The sequence below is a fragment of the Schistosoma haematobium genome, chromosome ZW (assembly GCF_000699445.3).
Source record: "Schistosoma haematobium chromosome ZW, whole genome shotgun sequence".
Taxonomy (NCBI): Eukaryota; Metazoa; Platyhelminthes; class Trematoda; order Strigeidida; family Schistosomatidae; genus Schistosoma; species Schistosoma haematobium.
The window spans coordinates 29,879,043-29,899,484 of record NC_067195.1 but is presented as its reverse complement, the minus strand read 5'-3'; the positions used below and the strand labels follow the sequence as shown (position 1 = coordinate 29,899,484).

At 38.1% G+C, this 20,442-nt stretch overlaps 1 protein-coding gene across 2 annotated transcripts in view; it reads left to right on the top strand.

Moving 5' to 3' along the window:
• MS3_00003238 (uncharacterized protein) overlaps positions 1-19,981 on the top strand; it is a 45,848-nt gene extending 25,867 nt beyond the window's left edge. Inside the window, exons 16-21 of one of the 2 annotated variants that reach the window (XM_051210978.1) lie at positions 802-1,233; positions 11,117-11,316; positions 12,664-12,761; positions 13,950-14,043; positions 15,375-15,539; positions 16,507-19,981. In XM_051210978.1, the coding sequence (XP_051071003.1) occupies positions 802-1,233; positions 11,117-11,316; positions 12,664-12,761; positions 13,950-14,043; positions 15,375-15,539; positions 16,507-16,579 (1,062 nt within the window). In that variant the 3' untranslated portion in view covers positions 16,580-19,981. Of the gene's footprint in view, positions 1-801; positions 1,975-11,116; positions 11,317-12,663; positions 12,762-13,949; positions 14,044-15,374; positions 15,540-16,506 lie in introns of those variants that run through there. The other variant, XM_051210979.1, reaches the window with a different exon arrangement.
• Positions 19,982-20,442: the final 461 nt, after the last annotated feature.

Here is a 20,442-nt window from a genome sequence, read left to right as displayed (position 1 = left end):
AATCCAAGACTTATTGCTTAAATCTTGATAGCATTATCACCCAATCCACTGGGTTATGATAGAGATCTCTTGTTCTTTAATATAGTTACTCTCCTGTTGTCTAACATTTATGAATCCTTTACAAGTCGCATAAATTTCATTGAAATGTAAAAGTTGTTACAGTAAGGTGTTCTCAGCACCAATTATACAATATTACAACAAACTTCTGTTTAGTATACATTCAAGCCATATATATTTCAGGACGTTTTTTATGTGTGTCTTTAACACTCGGTATCTACTACCCATCCCCAACTAACAAAATTTCGTACCATCGGTTACAACATCTCTTTTTTGTCCATTGTAAATAAATTGCATGAATTTCAATATATTCGTCTGCAAAGAGGGAAACGTCCCAACAACTTCAGTTTTTCTGTTTAAGTTTTCCAGTATTCACCATCTTGATAATTTGTAAACCTTTTATAATTGCACGTAAATATACATCATATTTATAGCTTTCCAGTCCACATAGATCTGAAACGTGAAGGTGAATTCTGATGCATGTACAACTTGGAAATAGGTGATCCAGACGTTTGAGCAATTAATATTGCTTTAGAATAATCCTGTTTGGAGAGAATACATTCTTCAACTTAATCCATAGATTTTGACTTACACAGTTGACTGGATGGTATAATGTTAGAAACTATCTAGTGACTTAAAATATTAACCGTTTAGTGAAATTTTGCTGACTTGTACATTATGGTATACTTTAGTGATTATTCAGAATACTTTTGAGCATTTTATTTTCCCATTTATATTAATCAGGCTCACGCCAGTGTTAATAACCTCTATCATTGTTTGGTGTTCAGTTCAACAACTCCGTTAGCAGTTGGTTTACTACAATTACTACTATTAATAATCGGGTTGCCTACACGACCTGTTGTTTTGCTAGATGTGCGATCAAATCTTCAACAAGGCGAATTAATTTGGCTGCCTGTGGAACCATTTCGATCAGTTATTTTTGGTTCAAGTGAAATTTTTGGTAATTTAAGCAAAACTGATAAGCACACTAACATTAATTTGTTACACTACAGTTCGGATTGGAATTTAGAACCAAGTCTTAGCATTGGTCAATTATTTTGGCTACTTTTCATTGTCATGCCATCTTTAACATTATCTTTAATTGATAGGCGAGTGGAAAGAAACCAACCGTTACGTGAGCCACCGATTAAGCGTAATAAACTATTTACTAAGAAGGTGAGTTTGTGCGATTATATATGTCTGAATGACCTTCCCTTAATTATCTAAATCTAATAATAGGTTCGATTTTTATTTGGAACACAATTGCTGATTATTTACTTGTGTGGATGTTCTGTGTGTAGCTGAGCGTATACTTTCTTCTGTTAGTCGAAGTCTTGACTCACGGAAGAATAAATGTAATGAAACTACTATCTTTTTTAAATTTGTTTTTACTGTGCATAATTAGTGCCTAAAAGATTTACTTTACGGCCACTATGATCATTCCTGAATAGATTTATCTCTTAACATTGGTTACTATTCGTCTTCTACTGCTGTTTGGACAACCGCCTGGTATCATCAACTATGACACTTAGAGTGTGGCTCATCCCCAAGTGCCTAGTGTATGAGTTAATTTGATTTTGATGGTTGTTTTACTTTTCTGAATTGATTGACTGGATTTCGCTGTAGGATTTTTACAATAAAACGAATATCATAGAGTAGGACAGCTACAACGTAGGACCAGGCACATATATGCATCAGTCCAAGTTGCCATACCACATTGACAACAACAAGATGGACACCGGATTCCTAAAAGTAGTTAATTCAGAGATGGTAATATATAAGAGAAAGATTGCAATAAGGATATAGTACAGGAAGAAAGAATTAGTTCGTAGAAAGAAATATATGAAGCGATTTTAATCTCTTAGTTTAAGGGAACATAGAGAGTGTATACACCTACGCCATTGTGATCGATTCTGAGCCATGTCACCAAGAATCTCCAACCATTGGTTACGATAGTCACGCGGACCCCAACCAAGTAGTCTGCATCTACCAACATGGCTCAGATTAGAAGTTAGTGACTTCAAGCACTGATGCCACGTTTTGGTTTGGCCGCCCCTAACATTCTTCCAACCATCTCCAATACCGGTTAGCGTTGCACGACATGGTAATCGGTGTTCAGGCATACGTAACACGTGGCCCAACCATCTCAGTCGGTGAAGATTCACAACCTCGTCAACTGATTTACCCTGCGTCTAACCTCACTATTACTTACCTGGTGATCCCAGCAGACGCCAGCAATATTTCTAAGGCATCTGTGGTCAAATACTAGTAGCTTACGAGTGTCTTCTACTCTCAATGGCCATGTTTCGCTGCCGTAAATTAAAACAGAACGGACTGCCGCGCAGTATACTCGTCTTTTCATTGATAGACGGATATCTCGCCTTCGCCATAGGTGACGTAAGTTGGCAAAAGCCAAACGAGCTTTTCGAATCCGTGCTGAGATTTCGTCAAACACCAACCCATTAAGGCTGATCAAACTTCCAAGATAAGTGAAGTTGTCAACGCGTTCGACTACTTCACTCCCTATCCTTAGTTCAGGTGTTGACGAAGGCCAGTCCTGAAGCAACAACTTGCATTTAGAGGGAGAGAAGCGCATTCCAAACATTCTGGCATTGTTGCTCAGTGCTACCAAAGCACTCTGCATTCTATCAGCGTCTTCACCAAACAGGACTATGTCATCTGCGTATTCTAAGTCGATAAGTGGACCTCCTGGATGGAGATCAATACCCGAGAATTCAGTCGACGAGAATGTTATTTCCATCAATAGGTCTATGATGAAGTTAAACAAAAATGGGGAAAGTGGACAGCCTTGACGGACACCACTTGAGGTTGCAAAAGTAGATGACAGTTCGCCATAAGCTCTGACTCGACTAGTAGTGTTCGAGTAAAGAGCCTTCACAAGGTTTATGTACTTCTGAGGTACGCCTTTCAATGACAGACACTGCCACAGAATCTCGCGGTCTACAGAGTCAAATGCTGCTTTTAAGTCGAGAAAGACCACCATTGTCGGACGCCGATAAGTATGCCTGTGTTCTAGAACCTGACGAATGGTGAATATGTGGTCGATGCAGCCACGACCAGGTCTGAAGCCAGCTTGGTTCTCTCGTGTTTGCAGTTCACGAGTCTTAGTTAATTGTCTGATAACTATCGAGGCTAGCATTTTAGATATTATATTAGTTAAACTAATCCCTCTGTGGTTGTCACAGGATGATTTTGACCCTTTCTTATATATTGGGACGATAAGTGATTGCGAAAAGTCAGATGGAATAACGTCTAACTCCCAGATCTTAGCTAAAATATTAGTCAACCTAATCGTTAAACTTGGACCACCATCCTTGAAGACCTCTGGAGCCAATCCATATGGACCAGCTGCTCTTCCTCGTTTCAGACTAACTATAGCCTTTTGAACTTCAGCAAGAGTTGGGGGACCTACATCAATGTTCCATTCACACTGTCTGAGAATGGAGGGTAGTTGTAGAGTAGCCGAAGGCGGAACATTTCAGAGAACAGTTCAGCTGGCTCGATTTTTACCCTGTGTTATCGATCGATTACAGTGACACGTAAACACGAACGAACAGCCTACAGTCCTGATTGGTCCTGCTTCCCTGTCCAGCCCAGCTAGTTGAGTCCAGAACACAAGTCACAACCTCTGAGATATGAATCATTATATTTCAAACATACTTTGTTTATATACCAATCAAGCACACCACATCGTACCATAAAATAGAAAACAACATTTTGTACAATATTCAACAAGTGAAGAGATATCGACCAATAGGAAATGTCCATTTAAAGTCCAAGGACACCATTGGACTTAACATGATAATTGTTGGTCTATTCCTCTGCATCCACAACACCTCCCTTTTTTTTGAAGATCCGGAGTTGATATCCGGATTTTGAAATTTTCTGGTTCATCCTCCCCCACGAAATAATGTTGGGTCCTCATATCCCCAAGTTAAAATTAATTTGACTTTATTTAACACATAATTGTCACATGGAACAGGGAAGTCACTAAAAGTGATTAAGTAGTGTGGACCAACGTCGCTTGATATGAGGTCATCAACGTTCGGTTCTTCTGGAACATTGTCATAGAATTCCTTGAAAATCTCATTTGTGGATAGTTGATCACTGGGATAAATAACATCTATCAAAATTGCATTAAACTTCTGACCATCATTTGGTGCATCTAACACATTTTCTGGTACAAGAGGATCTAGATAATAAGATTCATCAGAATCTCCTGTTGTTGAATGATGAGGACCATTTGGAACAGCTGGATTCAGTTTACTGCACGATTTGTTTCCTGTTTCCTTGTGAGAGGGTACTGTAATTAATTTATGAGCATTTAATAAGAGATCTTCCTGTGAGCTGGGTACATCACTGTCTGTACACGTTTCAGGAACAGTGGGATTTGAACCCACGACAGGGAATGTTTCGGAATTTGACATTTCTGGACAACTGGGCGGATCATGAATAACTTTCTCGTTTACATCACTGGTCGTCCGGGATTCACAGAGGCTTTTATAAGCAGCTTCATATGTTCTGCAGTTGTTTTCCAGATCAGTCTGCAGATGAGAAATGAACTTATCAACTTCTGTTGCATTTCCGAAACATGGAAAATTTACCAACAGTGTGCGTAAATTTTCTAAAAAAATTCAACTGGCTATTTTTGAAGCACTGCTGTTGTTGCTCAAGTAAAAGCTGTAATTGATCCGAAAAGGTAGTCTTTTTTTTCAGCACCTGCAATGACAATTAACTGTAGGAATAATGACCAATGTTGCTCAAGGACGCTGATGACAATCTGGATGCTGATTGGTTGAAACAATTAGCCTGAATCTCATCCAATTACAAGGTTCAAAATTTTTCTCCATCCCCGTCGCCAATTGTTATGGCTTTAGGTTGCGGTCGAAAAAGGAAAATAAATATAATTATGAAAATGAGTGAACAGTCTTTCCATGAAGCCTGAAATGATTCAGATATTTTACCAAGGAGATGTTCTATGAGAAATTACACAAAACGAAGTGTGGTTGTCATAGAACAACAGCCAAACTCCTGACGCCAAAAGTTGTAATTAGAATAATGTATGAAAAAACAATATGGGATTTTGCTAAACCTCCTCAGTTGTAGTCTTCCCTTTATCGGTTGTTTTCGATTCCGGAACCACTGCGGCCCATACGAGCATTAAAGAAACATAAATAAGTGTTCCAAAGACTAGTGAAAAATATGACATATAAGACACGATATCCAGGAGGAACAAGGGCGAAGTTAATGGTTTGCAATATAGGCCAATAAACTAAGTCTGACAAATAACCAGAAAGAAATGATTGACGACACCTCTGAAAAGCTCCAGCCATCGTGCATGTGTCACAAAATCCGTTATAAAGAAAAAATATCGCCAGGCTTATAGGTCCTATTAACACTTCATCTAACAACACCTTCTTTGCGACTATAGTCAACGACACTCCAGAGAATACTTTGTCTAACCAACTATAATATATAAATTGATAGAATCCTTGGAATGATCCGATGGCACTCTGTCTAATAATGGTGTTGAAGTTGTAATTTTTGGTATCTGTGATGAGATATATCCAAGACTTTTTAGATGATTCTTGATCACAAACAGAGCACAGGTCGGTATTGGAGCCTGAATTATAGTTAGGAGCAACAAAAAAGTACATTTTAAGTGACTGAGCACAAATTTCACCCAATGCCATCAATCCTCCTCCAATTATTATATTTTTGATATACGGGTGATATACATGACCTTTGTAAATTAGTGGTAACCTAGCTATTTTGCAGTTCTCACAGCGTGGCGCTTCCGGAGACATAGATATTTCAGTTCACGTATATGAATAAAGACGGGATTGCGAGCAGTCAGAAAATTATTACGTATTATTCAGTAGACCAATTCACAGGACTTTCAAATTGACCACAACAAATATTACACGGCATTCCAAAATCATAACAAGCGTATAATCAAAGTGGCACTTAAGGAGAAAGTGTAAAAATGCTCATAAATATACATAGTTATTTTGACTAATATGAGTTGTTTAGTGATCTGAAATAATTTGAATAGCGGGACAAATTAGTAATTGAGCATTTTGCACAATATATATTGTTATTATTTTTCTGTGAGAAAAATGTTTAATGCAAACTAGTTAATAAGACAATACGGAGTCCAGGCCGTCATCCAGAACATTAAGTGCGCTATGGTAAGTCAGATCCTTCCAAAGCATCCGCCGTTTCACTAAGTGGATAAATCCACGATGCAGCATTTCGAGCCAGCTGAACTGTTCTCTGAAATGTTCCGCCTTCGGCTACTCTACAACTACCCTCCATTCTCAGACAGTGTGAATGGAACATTGATGTAGGTCCCCCAACTCTTGCTGAAGTTCAAAAGGCTATAGTTAGTCTGAAACGAGGAAGAGCAGCTGGTCCATATGGATTGGCTCCAGAGGTCTTCAAGGATGGTGGTCCAAGTTTAACGATTAGGTTGACTAATATTTTAGCTAAGATCTGGGAGTTAGACGTTATTCCATCTGACTTTTCGCAATCACTTATCGTCCCAATATATAAGAAAGGGTCAAAATCATCCTGTGACAACCACAGAGGGATTAGTTTAACTAATATAATATCTAAAATGCTAGCCTCGATAGTTATCAGACAATTAACTAAGACTCGTGAACTGAAAACACGAGAGAACCAAGCTGGCTTCAGACCTGGTCGTGGCTGCATCGACCACATATTCACCATTCGTCAGGTTCTAGAACACAGGCATACTTATCGGCGTCCGACAATGGTGGTCTTTCTCGACTTAAAAGCAGCATTTGACTCTGTAGACCGCGAGATTCTGTGGCAGTGTCTGTCATTGAAAGGCGTACCTCAGAAGTACATAAACCTTGTGAAGGCTCTTTACTCGAACACTACTAGTCGAGTCAGAGCTTATGGCGAACTGTCATCTACTTTTGCAACCTCAAGTGGTGTCCGTCAAGGCTGTCCACTTTCCCCATTTTTGTTTAACTTCATCATAGACCTATTGATGGAAATAACATTCTCGTCGACTGAATTCTCGGGTATTGATCTCCATCCAGGAGGTCCACTTATCGACTTAGAATACGCAGATGACATAGTCCTGTTTGGTGAAGACGCTGATAGAATGCAGAGTGCTTTGGTAGCACTGAGCAACAATGCCAGAATGTTTGGAATGCGCTTCTCTCCTCTAAATGCAAGTTGTTGCTTCAGGACTGGCCTTCGTCAACACCTGAACTAAGGATAGGGAGTGAAGTAGTCGAACGCGTTGACAACTTCACTTATCTTGGAAGTTTGATCAGCCTTAATGGGTTGGTGTTTGACGAAATCTCAGCACGGATTCGAAAAGCTCGTTTGGCTTTTGCCAACTTACGTCACCTATGGCGAAGGCGAGATATCCGTCTATCAATGAAAAGACGAGTATACTGCGCGGCAGTCCGTTCTGTTTTAATTTACGGCAGCGAAACATGGCCATTGAGAGTAGAAGACACTCGTAAGCTACTAGTATTTGACCACAGATGCCTTAGAAATATTGCTGGCGTCTGCTGGGATCACCAGGTAAGTAATAGTGAGGTTAGACGCAGGGTAAATCAGTTGACGAGGTTGTGAATCTTCACCGACTGAGATGGTTGGGCCACGTGTTACGTATGCCTGAACACCGATTACCATGTCGTGCAACGCTAACCGGTATTGGAGATGGTTGGAAGAATGTTAGGGGCGGCCAAACCAAAACGTGGCATCAGTGCTTGAAGTCACTAACTTCTAATCTGAGCCATGTTGGTAGATGCAGACTACTTGGTTGGGGTCCGCGTGACTATCGTAACCAATGGTTGGAGATTCTTGGTGACATGGCTCAGAATCGATCACAATGGCGTAGGTGTATACACTCTCTATGTTCCCTTAAACTAAGAGATTAAAATCGCTTCATATATTTCTTTCTACGAACTAATTCTTTCTTCCTGTACTATATCCTTATTGCAATCTTTCTCTTATATATTACCATCTCTGAATTAACTACTTTTAGGAATCCGGTGTCCATCTTGTTGTTGTCAATGTGGTATGGCAACTTGGACTGATGCATATATGTGCCTGGTCCTACGTTGTAGGTGACTGGCTCATTCCGACCATCGTTCTAAACGTCTGGACTGGGAGCATATGAGAGTGTCATCTTTTTACGAGATCGTCTCACCTACACTTGACCTATCAATTCTAGTTTCTTTTATTAGTCTGTAGAGCTGCCTTGTGTTCCCTATAGCCGCCACCTTTTCCATCTCTTTTGCTTTCATTGCCCACCACTGCTGACGGTCGTTTCTTAGACTTTTGGTTAACCTGGATCTGTTTTCTACACGCTCTTCATCGTGTTCAGAGCCTGATGAGATGAGTTTACGAGAATCCATCAGTGCAATAGACCTAGAGGAAATCCATTGGTTTTTTGTAACCCTGTGGTTTAAATCACTGATAGATGTCACTTCTGTTTCCACAGCTGTTTGCATAGCTTTCCAAGCAACATCTGGGTCAGCCTCGTCTTCAGAACTACCTAAGTGTGACCTCAGTTGTTCCTGGGACCTACTTTTGGTTTTCTCGCTACTCAATTCAGTTCTAATGGGTCTTTTTACTGTGGCTTTTTTGCGTCCAGTGAGGCGTAAGAAGATGCGTGCCCGTATTAGGGCGTGGTCGGAGTCCAAGCAGGTACTCCAGAATGAGCGACAATCTTCTACCGACCCTCTCCAGTCAGTCAGTAAGTCAGTCAGCTACAACGTAGGACCAGGCACATATGTGCATCGGTTCAGGTTGCCATACCGCATCAGCACAACAAGATGAACACCGGATTCATAGCAGTGGTTAGGTCAAAGGTGACTGATGGCAATATGGTCTATTTGAGTCCATCGTTGGTTTGGTGCAGGCGGTCACCATGTTAGACGATGTCTCTCCTTATGCTTAAAATTAGTGTTTGCTAAAAATAAACGACTGTCTGAGCATATTTGCAGCAGACGTTCACCATTATCTGTTCGTTGTGCCGGAATACTAAAATACCCACCTAAATGCCTTTCTGTTTGGTTTAAACTACCTATCTGGGTATTACAGTAACCTACTACGAGTAATATGTCTGGACGTTTAGCTTTCTGTAAAATTCACCTTTCACTTCATCTGAGCTGCAGTCGGTGGGAGCGTAGGCAGAAACGACAAAAAGGCAACGACGTGTGTCCCTATTCTTCCGAGTTCTTACGGAGCCGTTTAACCGAACAGCACATAAATGACTGTTAACGGGGATCCGTTCTAAGATTGCTTGTTCCGCCCTCATGCTTAGTGCTATCCCTCCTCCTGCCAGTCCACGAGAGCTGGCCGTCGGGTCACCAGATACACGGAGGGTGTATCTCGTTAGCTCTCCGTGTTGCCGAGGTGAGGTCAAGTGAATGTCCACACTGGGATCCTGTACGCGTGTTTCGGAGATACAGCATACATCAATGGTACGAGATTCTAGGGTTTTAGCCAAGGAAGCCTGCTGACCGATTTGACATAGGGTGCGTACATTGAAGGCTCTAATGTGTAGTGTGGAGCGAGGTTTCAGTAGACCTAGGACAGTGTTTTGAGCACTAGAATCGTTGGCTATGGTGACACTTGAAGGGGAAGCCGAAAAAAGAAGTTTAGAGTTTGTAGTCGATGTAGGAGTAATGATAAGAATTGAAGAGGGAGTTTGATTATGAATACAGTTATCTTGAGTACTGTTAGAGGTATGAGGGCGGATATCACTTCCCGGTTGCCCACACCGTGGAAGGGTTCTTCTGGAGGTACCTGAAAACGAAATTGGATTAGAGGTGGTGTTAAAGACCTGGGAGCGTGACCGCAATGCCCAAGAGACAACTGCTTGAGGTCGGTCACACACGACCTTTGTATAGGTAATTTTTGTGTTAGCGCCGTACTTGTTGAGACCTTACCGCCGGAGACGGATATCCGTGGGATAAGGCGAGGTGTGCATTTTTAGGGTCGACCTTTTCTAACCCCACTCCTCCTTGTGGGAAGGCAGCATCGCTGTCATGCTGTTTGTCTGAAGGAAACACCTTACTACTGTCACACCTCTGTACAGTCAGCAGTACGACTTCGGACCTTGGGTTTGTTGCTTTTAGTCTTACCGCTCTTCAACTGACCTGTCTGACATGGTAGGACCTTGAGGAACGGTTGTTCCAGCCAGTATAGCTCGGTTGCTTCATCACGATAGGAAAGCCCGACCACCACGGTCGGGAGAGAGAGTTATTTTCAATTAATTTTGTCTTTGAAATAAGCTTCAGATATATCATATTATTTAGTACATATGATTGCAACGCTTAGATCTTCATAATTTTACTATTAACTATCTTCACATTTCACTCACTCATTACGTCTACATTTTCATTTGCCTCTATTCACAATACTCTTGCATCTTTGTTGGTAGCTAGTAATCACGTCGATAAAAAGAAGTCTCAAGTCTATTCAAACTGCCTACACAATTCTGTATATTGTATTTTTGACATTTTTCAGGCATTAATTCAAAACATTAAAAAGAAGAATATATTTGTAAAATCTCAAATTAACTCGGCGCCCAAATATTGTGAAACTATTCGTTCAAATTTAGACGAAAGTTCTTATTTATCAATTCAAAACGTTCGCAAATTTTCTTTACTTTAGAAATATTAAGGCTATATTAAGTCTTATATGCTGCATTCTGACTAAAAGTTCTTTTAAATAAGTCAGTATATGGAAATTTATATCTATTCAGGCTAACACAACAGAATGTTTTTATTTATTTGGTTAGTAACTGACAGAGACACCATATGCAAAGACATATCATTAATTTAAACTAGACATCAATTGTCATTCTATCCATAAGGTACCACATAGTTTATATCATCAAGTAGATTTGATTTGGCAAACATCCCAGTACTAACCTGTTCAGTTATTAATTCTCGTGTATTTTTCCAGTTATTTCTCTTAATCTGTTTCTTTTATTGATACATGAATTTTTTTCATCTGTTTGCGTGTTTTGTAAATTTAGAGATGCTTACGCTTTACTTTAGTGACTTGTTCTCGTTTCATACCGTCACTGTTAATTTGTCTATTTTGCGAAATTGGTCATCTTTTATGGGCTCAACAGCTTGAAGATTGTCACCAATCATTTCACAGTATTTATACAAATAAGTTTAATGGAACAAATCCCCTAATTAACGATTCCAAGGCATATGCTAAAACACTATCGTAAGTTGAAATTATGTATTTTATATTGTTCGATCTATTATCATTATTTTTTAAATATGTTACACCATTTCATGCTTGTTTATTTCAGTTAAACTGATCATCCATTAGAGCTGGTCAGAAAATGAACGATTCTAAACTTGTAACCGAACGTTCTAAAACTATTCAATATGTAGTTACCAAACAGTTTCATGTATTTAATTCTTTCCTCATACAAGACACTTTCTCAACTACACGTACAGTCCCATAAAAACAAATCACTAGAATTAAACTGTTATCGAAACTGTGATAATCGTAGTATGACTTTAATTTTTTTTGATCTCACTTTATTAATTTAACATAAATATTATTTGAATCAAAAATTAACTTCTAACATTCAATCAGCTCTAGATGTCGATAATATTTTAGCATGATTTGCAAAATGTTTATAATCGATGTTTCAATCCTAAATGTAAGTATGTTCCATGAAGAGGAACTTATGAGAACAGATAAACATTTTTCTAGGTCTTTTATAATGTCATAAATAGTTTATTAAAAAAATTAACATAGCATTCGTCTTATCTGCATTTGTACAAATCGGTGAGTTAACAAAATATCGTTGCCCAATAACCTGATAATCATATCTAAATATGTCCACACATTTTTTATCACTGAGTTGTCTCCTATTCAATGGATCACTAATAACTTGGTTCTCATGAGAGTTAACCCCGAGCAATCAAAAAGGAACCAGTTTTCGCTTAATTGTGTAACCAACATAATTTTATCGGACGAACTAAGCATACGACTTGTCCTCACATTCACAGAGTATTGTTTCTACTTTATGGCGGCACAATAGATTCTTGATCAATTAAAATACTTTTTAACTTTTCAATAAAGGTAGCCTGTTCAAGATTTATATTGAACAACTGATAATTGATACTAATTTCTAAAGTTTATACAATTGCTGAAAAGTTTCTCTGTGAAACCCTATATGCTTATCAATATAGTATAACTTCAGCAATTAAAAACAAAAAAGTAATTACTATTTTAAGTTGTTTGCAGAAGCCTATCTTTTTTGTGCTGTATGGCCATGTTCATTGAATTCAGTACTCTAACTAATATCAAGCTGTTTTTTTTTCTCTCTCTCTCTCTCTCAACCCCAATTTCCTGCTTTCATCTTAAAAAGTAGTAATTTTTCCCTTGAAGATGTTTAACGAAAAATTTAATGTTGATATGATTATCAAATAATTTTAAACTGTAAAATCCTGAAAAATGATCAATTTCAAGTAATACTAGGTCAGTTCATTAAGAAAAGAACATCACTGACTAGTTATATATATATATATATATATATTTTTATCCTTTTCTCAGATCATCTTATGCCCTTCAAGAATCATGTCTATCTAAATTGTCTATATTAATATACAGTTTAAAGGATTTAATCTTCTATCAGCTAATCATGTACCTAAGTATGTGAAGTGGATTTAGTTGTTTTTTAATTTTATAATATATTTTTTCTAATAACATGTATATGCATCGTATTGTTATTATTATTACCATTGTTACTAATTATGTCATCGTAAATAGCTGCAATGTATCACATGAATATTTTGTAGACAATATTGTCATAGACAGCTATTATGAAAGATGTTTAACCTATATTCTCTGGTTTTAAGTTCGATTTTTTCTTTAATTCACTACGGATCTTCAAAAATGCGTATGTGTGATACTATGAGTAAAAGTATAGTCTCATTGATTACTTTATGATCATTTTTAATTAGTGGTTATCTTCTGCTAAGTCATAGTCATATTATCTCTGGTGAATATGCTGTATTTAAGTTACATTCTCTAACACATTCAACCCGTTGATTAGTCGTTTCTGTTTTGTGATGTCTATTTAAATGGAATTTAATGGTTGTGTCTGTCAGAAAAACATCTGTTTGGTCACTTGAACAATCCTAGTAGTCGTCTTTTGGTCATTTGTGCCATCATAATGATTTGTATGCGTGCAAACTCAGTTAAAAGGTTATTTATATTTTGAATTCACGAGTCAGTTAGTGTGTTACTGATTGAAATCCGTTTATCGAAACATGTAGCATAGTTGTTAGTGTTTAATAAAATACAAGCAAGTCTGGACTTATATTGCACATTTGTAGGAAATGTGACCCAAGTCTTATATTTCACATAAGCACTAGTCTATGTTGTTCATTAATTTAAAACGAGTAAAGAGCATTCCTTAACTCACCTATCAATAGTTGATACTCATTACCTTAATGTACTAATAATATAATAATGATAACGACTTGAGCCGATCCATGCTGCTTCACTCATTGTTCAACACTGTAGTTAGACATGGTGCTTACAGTATTTGTAAGATACATCTATGCAGTTTGGAGATAAAAAGACCACTTTGTCTGTCACTGAGCTACCAGGTTATGTAATATTAACGCACCTTAATGTAAATGTCATATATAGTTTATTTCTAACCACCTAAATTACACATGGTTGGTTGATTTTAGTAATATAGAAAATGTATATTACGTTCTGAATCAATGAGGTAGTCCTCAATTCATTCCTCTCACTATTCTTTGCTTATTGATTACATCTAGTCATTGTAAAAAGCCATTTGCTTAATTCGCTTTTTTATTTGTTTCCAGTTGTTATATCATTTTCTTATGCAAATTATGGTCAAAGAGTATGGAAATTCCGGTATTCTACAAATCCTTCTTGGTGCATTGTCTCTAGTCTAATGTGGGTTACTTATTATTAAATGACTCTTTCTGTTCATTTTTTGCATCTTTTTTCAACGTTTTTGAGTACTGGGAGGACTTCCAGGCAAAAGACTTTTGATCCAATATCTTTCTTTTTTACCCAGTTTTCCCATTCTGTTACCCTGAACCCAAAAATGTTGAATCGTAACTATGTTTATGCTTCTAAAGTTGTGGAAATTCTTTAACCTAGCGGACAATGATATTCGTTCATATATTAGCTATTATTTTGTCTGTTCATTTGAACACAGATTTGGTGGTAACCAGTTAATTCTTTGGTCATCATACTCACTGATTGTAGTTTTATCATGATGGAGAACTCAATCTATTTATATATCGCACTTCTCGGCCGTTAGTTATAGTACATTTCCTTTGTATTATAACTATACACAACAAACAAACGTCGTTTGTGTTTTTCGATCCAAAAGGTGACAATCAGGTAACTTGAAGATAATGAGGTCAAACAATGAAGCCTTAAAACTTAATCGAAAGTTAGTTCTCAGTAGTTAAATATCATAAATGTAAACAGTTCATTTACCAGTTCCTTTATAGTCTTATGTGAAACCTCCACTGTACTTTAACTACTTATCTTGTCTGTATAAGCATAATGAAATTATGTAAGCATAAAGACTAATTTTTTTCTAATTGGCTCAGATTCTGGTAATAAAAATAACTAGTTCATAAAAATTCTAGCAATTTTTAAATATAATAAAGCATATTTATTAAATTTCCTGCTTATATTAAGAGCCTTACTTATTTTATAGTATGTTAACATTGTTATTTAGCCAAATCTCTGTCTTTTTTATCTATTTGTAAAAAATCCTTTCACACCATAAAAACAATAGAAATAAACACATGTCTTCTTTCGTCCTGGATGGTCGCTGAGTAACAAACATTCTCATGCTCATTTCTAACCCTTGGTTCTATCGATAAGCTGCAATGTCACTAGTAGTTTAAGTGACACCTCATCGTCCGCACTAGGTTTTTATGTTTAGCGACTGGACGTGATCGGCTGCAAGCACTGGATCTATTTCTCGTTACAACTGTGCTGTTTAGTCGATTCGATCTATATGGTTTACAGACTTCTTTCGAAAGCCTTCAACAAAGTAGCATCACAAATACTTCTTATGTCGCACTATTTTCACATTAATTATATTACGGAACTTCTAGAATATGATAAAAAAACTGCTCATCTTTAACATGTGTTTGGATTGCATACATGTTTTATTCGTTCTTCATTTTATTTGTCGAACTTAGTTAAAAGGCTTTATGTTTTAATACAAGTGTGTTTTTCTTGTTGTTTTTTTCCTTCAGATGCATTCTTCATTCGGTTTATATGATCATTCGCTTGTGCGTCGTTAATTCTTCTTTAAGATTAACAAGTTGGCACATTTTATCTCCACTCATATCGGCATTTGGTTTTATCTGGTGCATTTTGCTATTTTTTATCAATGACTTTATATCATGGAGAGAAAATCGGTACGCATAACTGCATTACTGTCGTTTAATTTTTTTATTTAAAATTAGAGACAACATATTCAGCATAGATAATGTGAAGTGGTTGACAACAATCGTAGCTGTATACGGTATGTAGATGAGATGATTTTGTAGCCTTTTATTGGAATAATTTATAAACTAAGGTTGTTGAACTTGAAACCATATATGTCACTTCTATAAAAACGACTCAGTTAATGCTAACATGCGTTTACTATCTGCTTCATCTACTTCCTGTCTTCGCCAGTTGGGAATTTTTATCTAACGTTTTACACATACATTTACGAAATCAATAGATTGAATGACTTTTATTAAAAATTCTGATATGCAAGTGTATAGAAATCATACAATAATCACATAACATTTTTTGTCGAAGTCTATTATTGATGTTTATCAGGAGAAAATCTGGTTCAACATTGTGATTCAGAGTAAAATGACGTTAAAAATGCTGCTTACTTCAGTTACAAAAGGTTTTCATGAGTGCATATAGCTAGACAGAATAGCTGTTTGGTATTTCGTCTTTACAAATTGTTGTGTGATTAATACCAGCCTAAAAGTCAAATAATCTATTAATAAATTTAGTACGAATTCTTATTAGAGATTTAGTTAAAAAATATAAACCGTTCCAGTCAGTTACAACAAATATTACACCCCTGTAATTGTCTTTTGACTTGTGATCTGTATTAGATGACACCAAACAATATCCAGTTACGTGAACCACACCATTCCAGTTTAGTTTCATCGTTACAGTCAGATTCAATCTTCGTTTCCCCCTTTACATTTATTTCATCCTGTAGACATTTTTTATCACCCTGATTTGTTAAGAAGCAAAACAAGCCGAGAAATGCTTTGCTAATTTACTATTATTAATTTTTTATGCTAAATTAATTATCATTCTATAACCAGTGTTAAACTGACTCTTATTTATCCTCTTCATTTATGCTTTTCATAGAGCTATTATGACAGAGCATCGCTTGTCTAGACTTTACTTCAATACAAAGTTGGGTATGTATTCACCGGTTTGAATCCACTGAATTCTCGTCATCTCTCGAACAAAAGGAAATTTTTCAATGGTTTTCCTTCCTTTTATTTTTTTGTTTTATAGTTGTGCCAATAAACTTATGATTCATAATTAAACTTTAACTTTTACACTGTAATCAATGCACGCCTGACCGCAGCTACTACCTTGACGTGGTGGTCGGGCTTACCTATCTTGATGACCCAACCGACCTATATTGGCTGGAACATATGTTCCTGCAGGTTCTACCATACCAGGCAGGTCGATTGGAGAACGGTAAGACTAAAAGCAGCAACTCAAGGTCTGAGGGCGAAGTCGTACTGCTGACTGTAAAGGGGTGTGACAGCAATAGTGTTTCCCTCGGGCAACCAGCATCTGCAGCGATGCTGCCTTCTCACAAGGAAGAAAGGGGTCACAAAAGGTCGACCGTAAAAATGTCACACCTCACCTTACCTCAAGGATTTCCGTCTCCGGCGGTAAGGCCCTTTGAAGAACGGAACTAACACATTAAAAACCTCCCATCGAAAGGCTGTGCGCGACCGGCCTCAAACAGCTGTCCCTTGGGCTCTGCGGTCACGCCCCCAGGTCGTTAAGACCGATATTAATCCCACTTCCTTTTCAGGTTCCTTAAGAAATACCTTTCCATGGAGTGGGCAGCCGGGAAGTGACATTAGCCGTCATACCCGTAACAGCACAAGAGACCAAGTTGGTCACATTCAAATCCTTCCTACACCTCCTAATACCTCTCTTATCTCCATGACTAACCCTCCTCACGTCTCTTTATCACCTCGCACCGCTAAGGCAAACGATTCGAGTACGCGGAACGCTATTCCTGGTCTCCTGAAACCACGCTCTAAACTACATGTAGGAGCTTTTAACGTCCGAACACTGAGCCAGATAGGACAACAGGCTTCCTTAGCTAGGACTCTAGAATCTCACGCCATCGATGTGTGCTGCGTTTCCAAAACGCGCATACAGGATTCGAGTAGCGTCATTCATTTGACCTCACCATGTCAAAATAAAGAACCAACTCGACTCACACTTCGTGTATCTCGAAGCCCAGATGCTGCTTCTTGTGGCCTCGCCGGCGTAGGTATAGCATTGAGTCCTAGGGCAGAACTAGCTCTCTCAGACTGGATCCCAGTAGACAGTCGTTTGTGCGCTGTCCGACTAAACGGAACAGTAAGGACTCGGAAAGATAGGGACACGTCGTTGCCTCTTCGTGGTCTCTGTCAATTCTCTCACTGACTGCAGCTCAGATAGTATTAAAGATGAATTTTACGGAAAGCTTTCCGACCTTCTACGAAAAGCTAGGCGTTCTGATGTAGTGATAGAGGCTGGTGACTTTAATGCTCAAGCTGATAAGAAGCCTACGCAATGATCTCAACAGTGGAGGGTAGCGAAAGCAAGGGAGATGGAAAAGGCGGCGGTAATAGCTAATAGCAGACAATTGTTCAGACTTGTTAAGGAAACCGGTATTAGGAACCCGACTGTTAGCGAAACAATCTCAGAGGAAGATGGACATATTATACATTCTCAATCCAGGATAGTGGATCGATGGGCAGAACACTTTAGGGATCGGTTGAACTGGCCTTCAGCTGCCACACGTCGGTCCGTCTATCAACCAAAGGACGTGTTTGCTGTGCAGCAATTCGTTCCGTCCTACTTTATGACAGTGAAACATGGCCGGTAAGAGTAGAGGATATTCGTAGGTTCCTAGTATTCGATCATAGGTGTCTTTGAAACATTGCTCGTATATCCTGAGGCCATCGAGTAAGTAACACAGTTGTTAGGAAACGGGTACTAGGTAAGGATGGCAAATCAATTGATGACGTAGTGAAACTTCATCAGTTGAGATGGCTCGGACACGTTACGTATGCCCAACCACCGACTGCCTCGACGTGCTATGTTCAGTGGTATAGGAGTAGGTTGGAAGAAAGCTAGAGGCGGCCAAACCAAAACATGGCACAAGTCCATGAAGTCACTGACAAGTGGACTGAGTCATGTTGGTATGTGTAGACTACCTAGTTGGGGACCGCGAGATGATGGCGACCGATGGTTAGAGACCCTGGATGACATGGCTCAAAATCGTTTCCAGTGGATGCAAGTGCATCCACTCTTTTTGTTCTCCCAAATTCTAATCTTCTGACTTCTCCCTGTCTCTTTTTTTCTCTTTCCAAATTTATTTCGCTAGATTATACTGACTGAATAACATCTTCAAACCCTAATCTTTCCAATTACTGCTTATACTCTTACTAGTTGTGTTGTAATGAGAGTAAAGTATGATTTGCCGTTGAGCGTGCACAAAAAGCCGCAGCTTATGGACTATTAAATGTGTGAATTTCCATTTTTATCATTGATTTCTACTCTGGACTCATTGTGAGTGCGTGCCTGTAATTGTATTCACTAAAGTATTCTTTGGTGTTAATCTGGTTCTCCATTTTGGGCCGCAAATCCTGATATCACGTGATTAGCTCTATATATGTGTAGAGAAGAAATAATTGTAAGCTGTCCGTTGTATTATGAGTCATGGCTACATTCATTGAGGTGGGAATAAACTGAACAAAAATACATTAGGATCCATAGGTAGAATCTTATTTTATAAAGACGAATGGTCCTGGAGGTACTTATTTTATGTCTTCAAAATGAGTAATACCTAAAGCATATCCCCTAGAAGGCAAAACATATGAGTATTTGAAATGATTTTACGTTAACAAGCTCTTTCCCAAATCTGAACTTAAATCTCAGCTCGAAAGTCCGAGATCGATATTCTTTACTAAGAAATAGCTTGTCGTAATAAATAACAAAACATTCGACAGAGAAGTCGGTCCTGTTACTTTTCCTGGACACTATTAGGTGAAGACGGTCAGTCAGGTATCTACCAGGTTGCTCCAGCTTGCTAAAGAATGCGTCCATTACTCAAACATGATGGTTTGGAGTCGCACTTCGCGATACCTTCGCAGGTAAACCAAATATGTCTTCCAACTTAGTCAACGTTGATTCAGACGATTTTTTGTAGGGTTTTGGAACAGTGTTGTTCCAGCCTGACCTACTCGAATCATTTCAAGACCATTATATTTGGAGCTTTCATCTCAAAATAGAGAGTAACGTGCCAAATAAGGGGTTTTCTGAATTTAAAAGACGTATTGTAGTCAAAGATAACAAGGCTTTGTGCCTACATTATGTTCGTGTTGAAGTTTCGATTGACGTCTTTTATTTTGTAGAGTTGACGACAGGGGTTTCGCATATGGTATTGTAGAGTCAAATAATCACTTACCATTGGATGAATTATTCATCAAGCTGACTAGATGCATTTGTCTTTAGAAGACTGATCGCAGTGGCTTGATTATAGGTGAAAAATGCGATGAATCATTCATCGACAAGATATTAGCATGTGAGACAATGATGCTACACAAACGTATCATTTCTCAAAGCGACCAGTCAAATCACTCTGGTCAATCATGTTAGATGATGTCTGTGAACAAAAATGTGTAGCTAATGTTCATTACATCCGTTTGTGCTGTATTTCTAAATCATAACAACAAAGGGAGTTAAACCGGTGATGCGGAAAGCAGCCAGGTGAAAGCCAGTTCAACTACTTGTCGGATATGAACTCGCTCAGAAAAAACTTGAATGTTAGTGCCAATAAATAAATCAGAGAAGCACTGTGTGTTCGTGGCTTATCATCACTCCAAGAAATAATGATGTCCAAAAAAGTCGTTTACAGATTTTGAAAATGTTTGTTCTGTCTACTTTGGACGAGTATATAATGAAGTAACTGATGTGAACGTAAGTTTCAGACTCTCGCGTCATATATTTGACTTAAGAAAAATATTATTCAGTACATCTAACTAAAAACAAATAAATAAA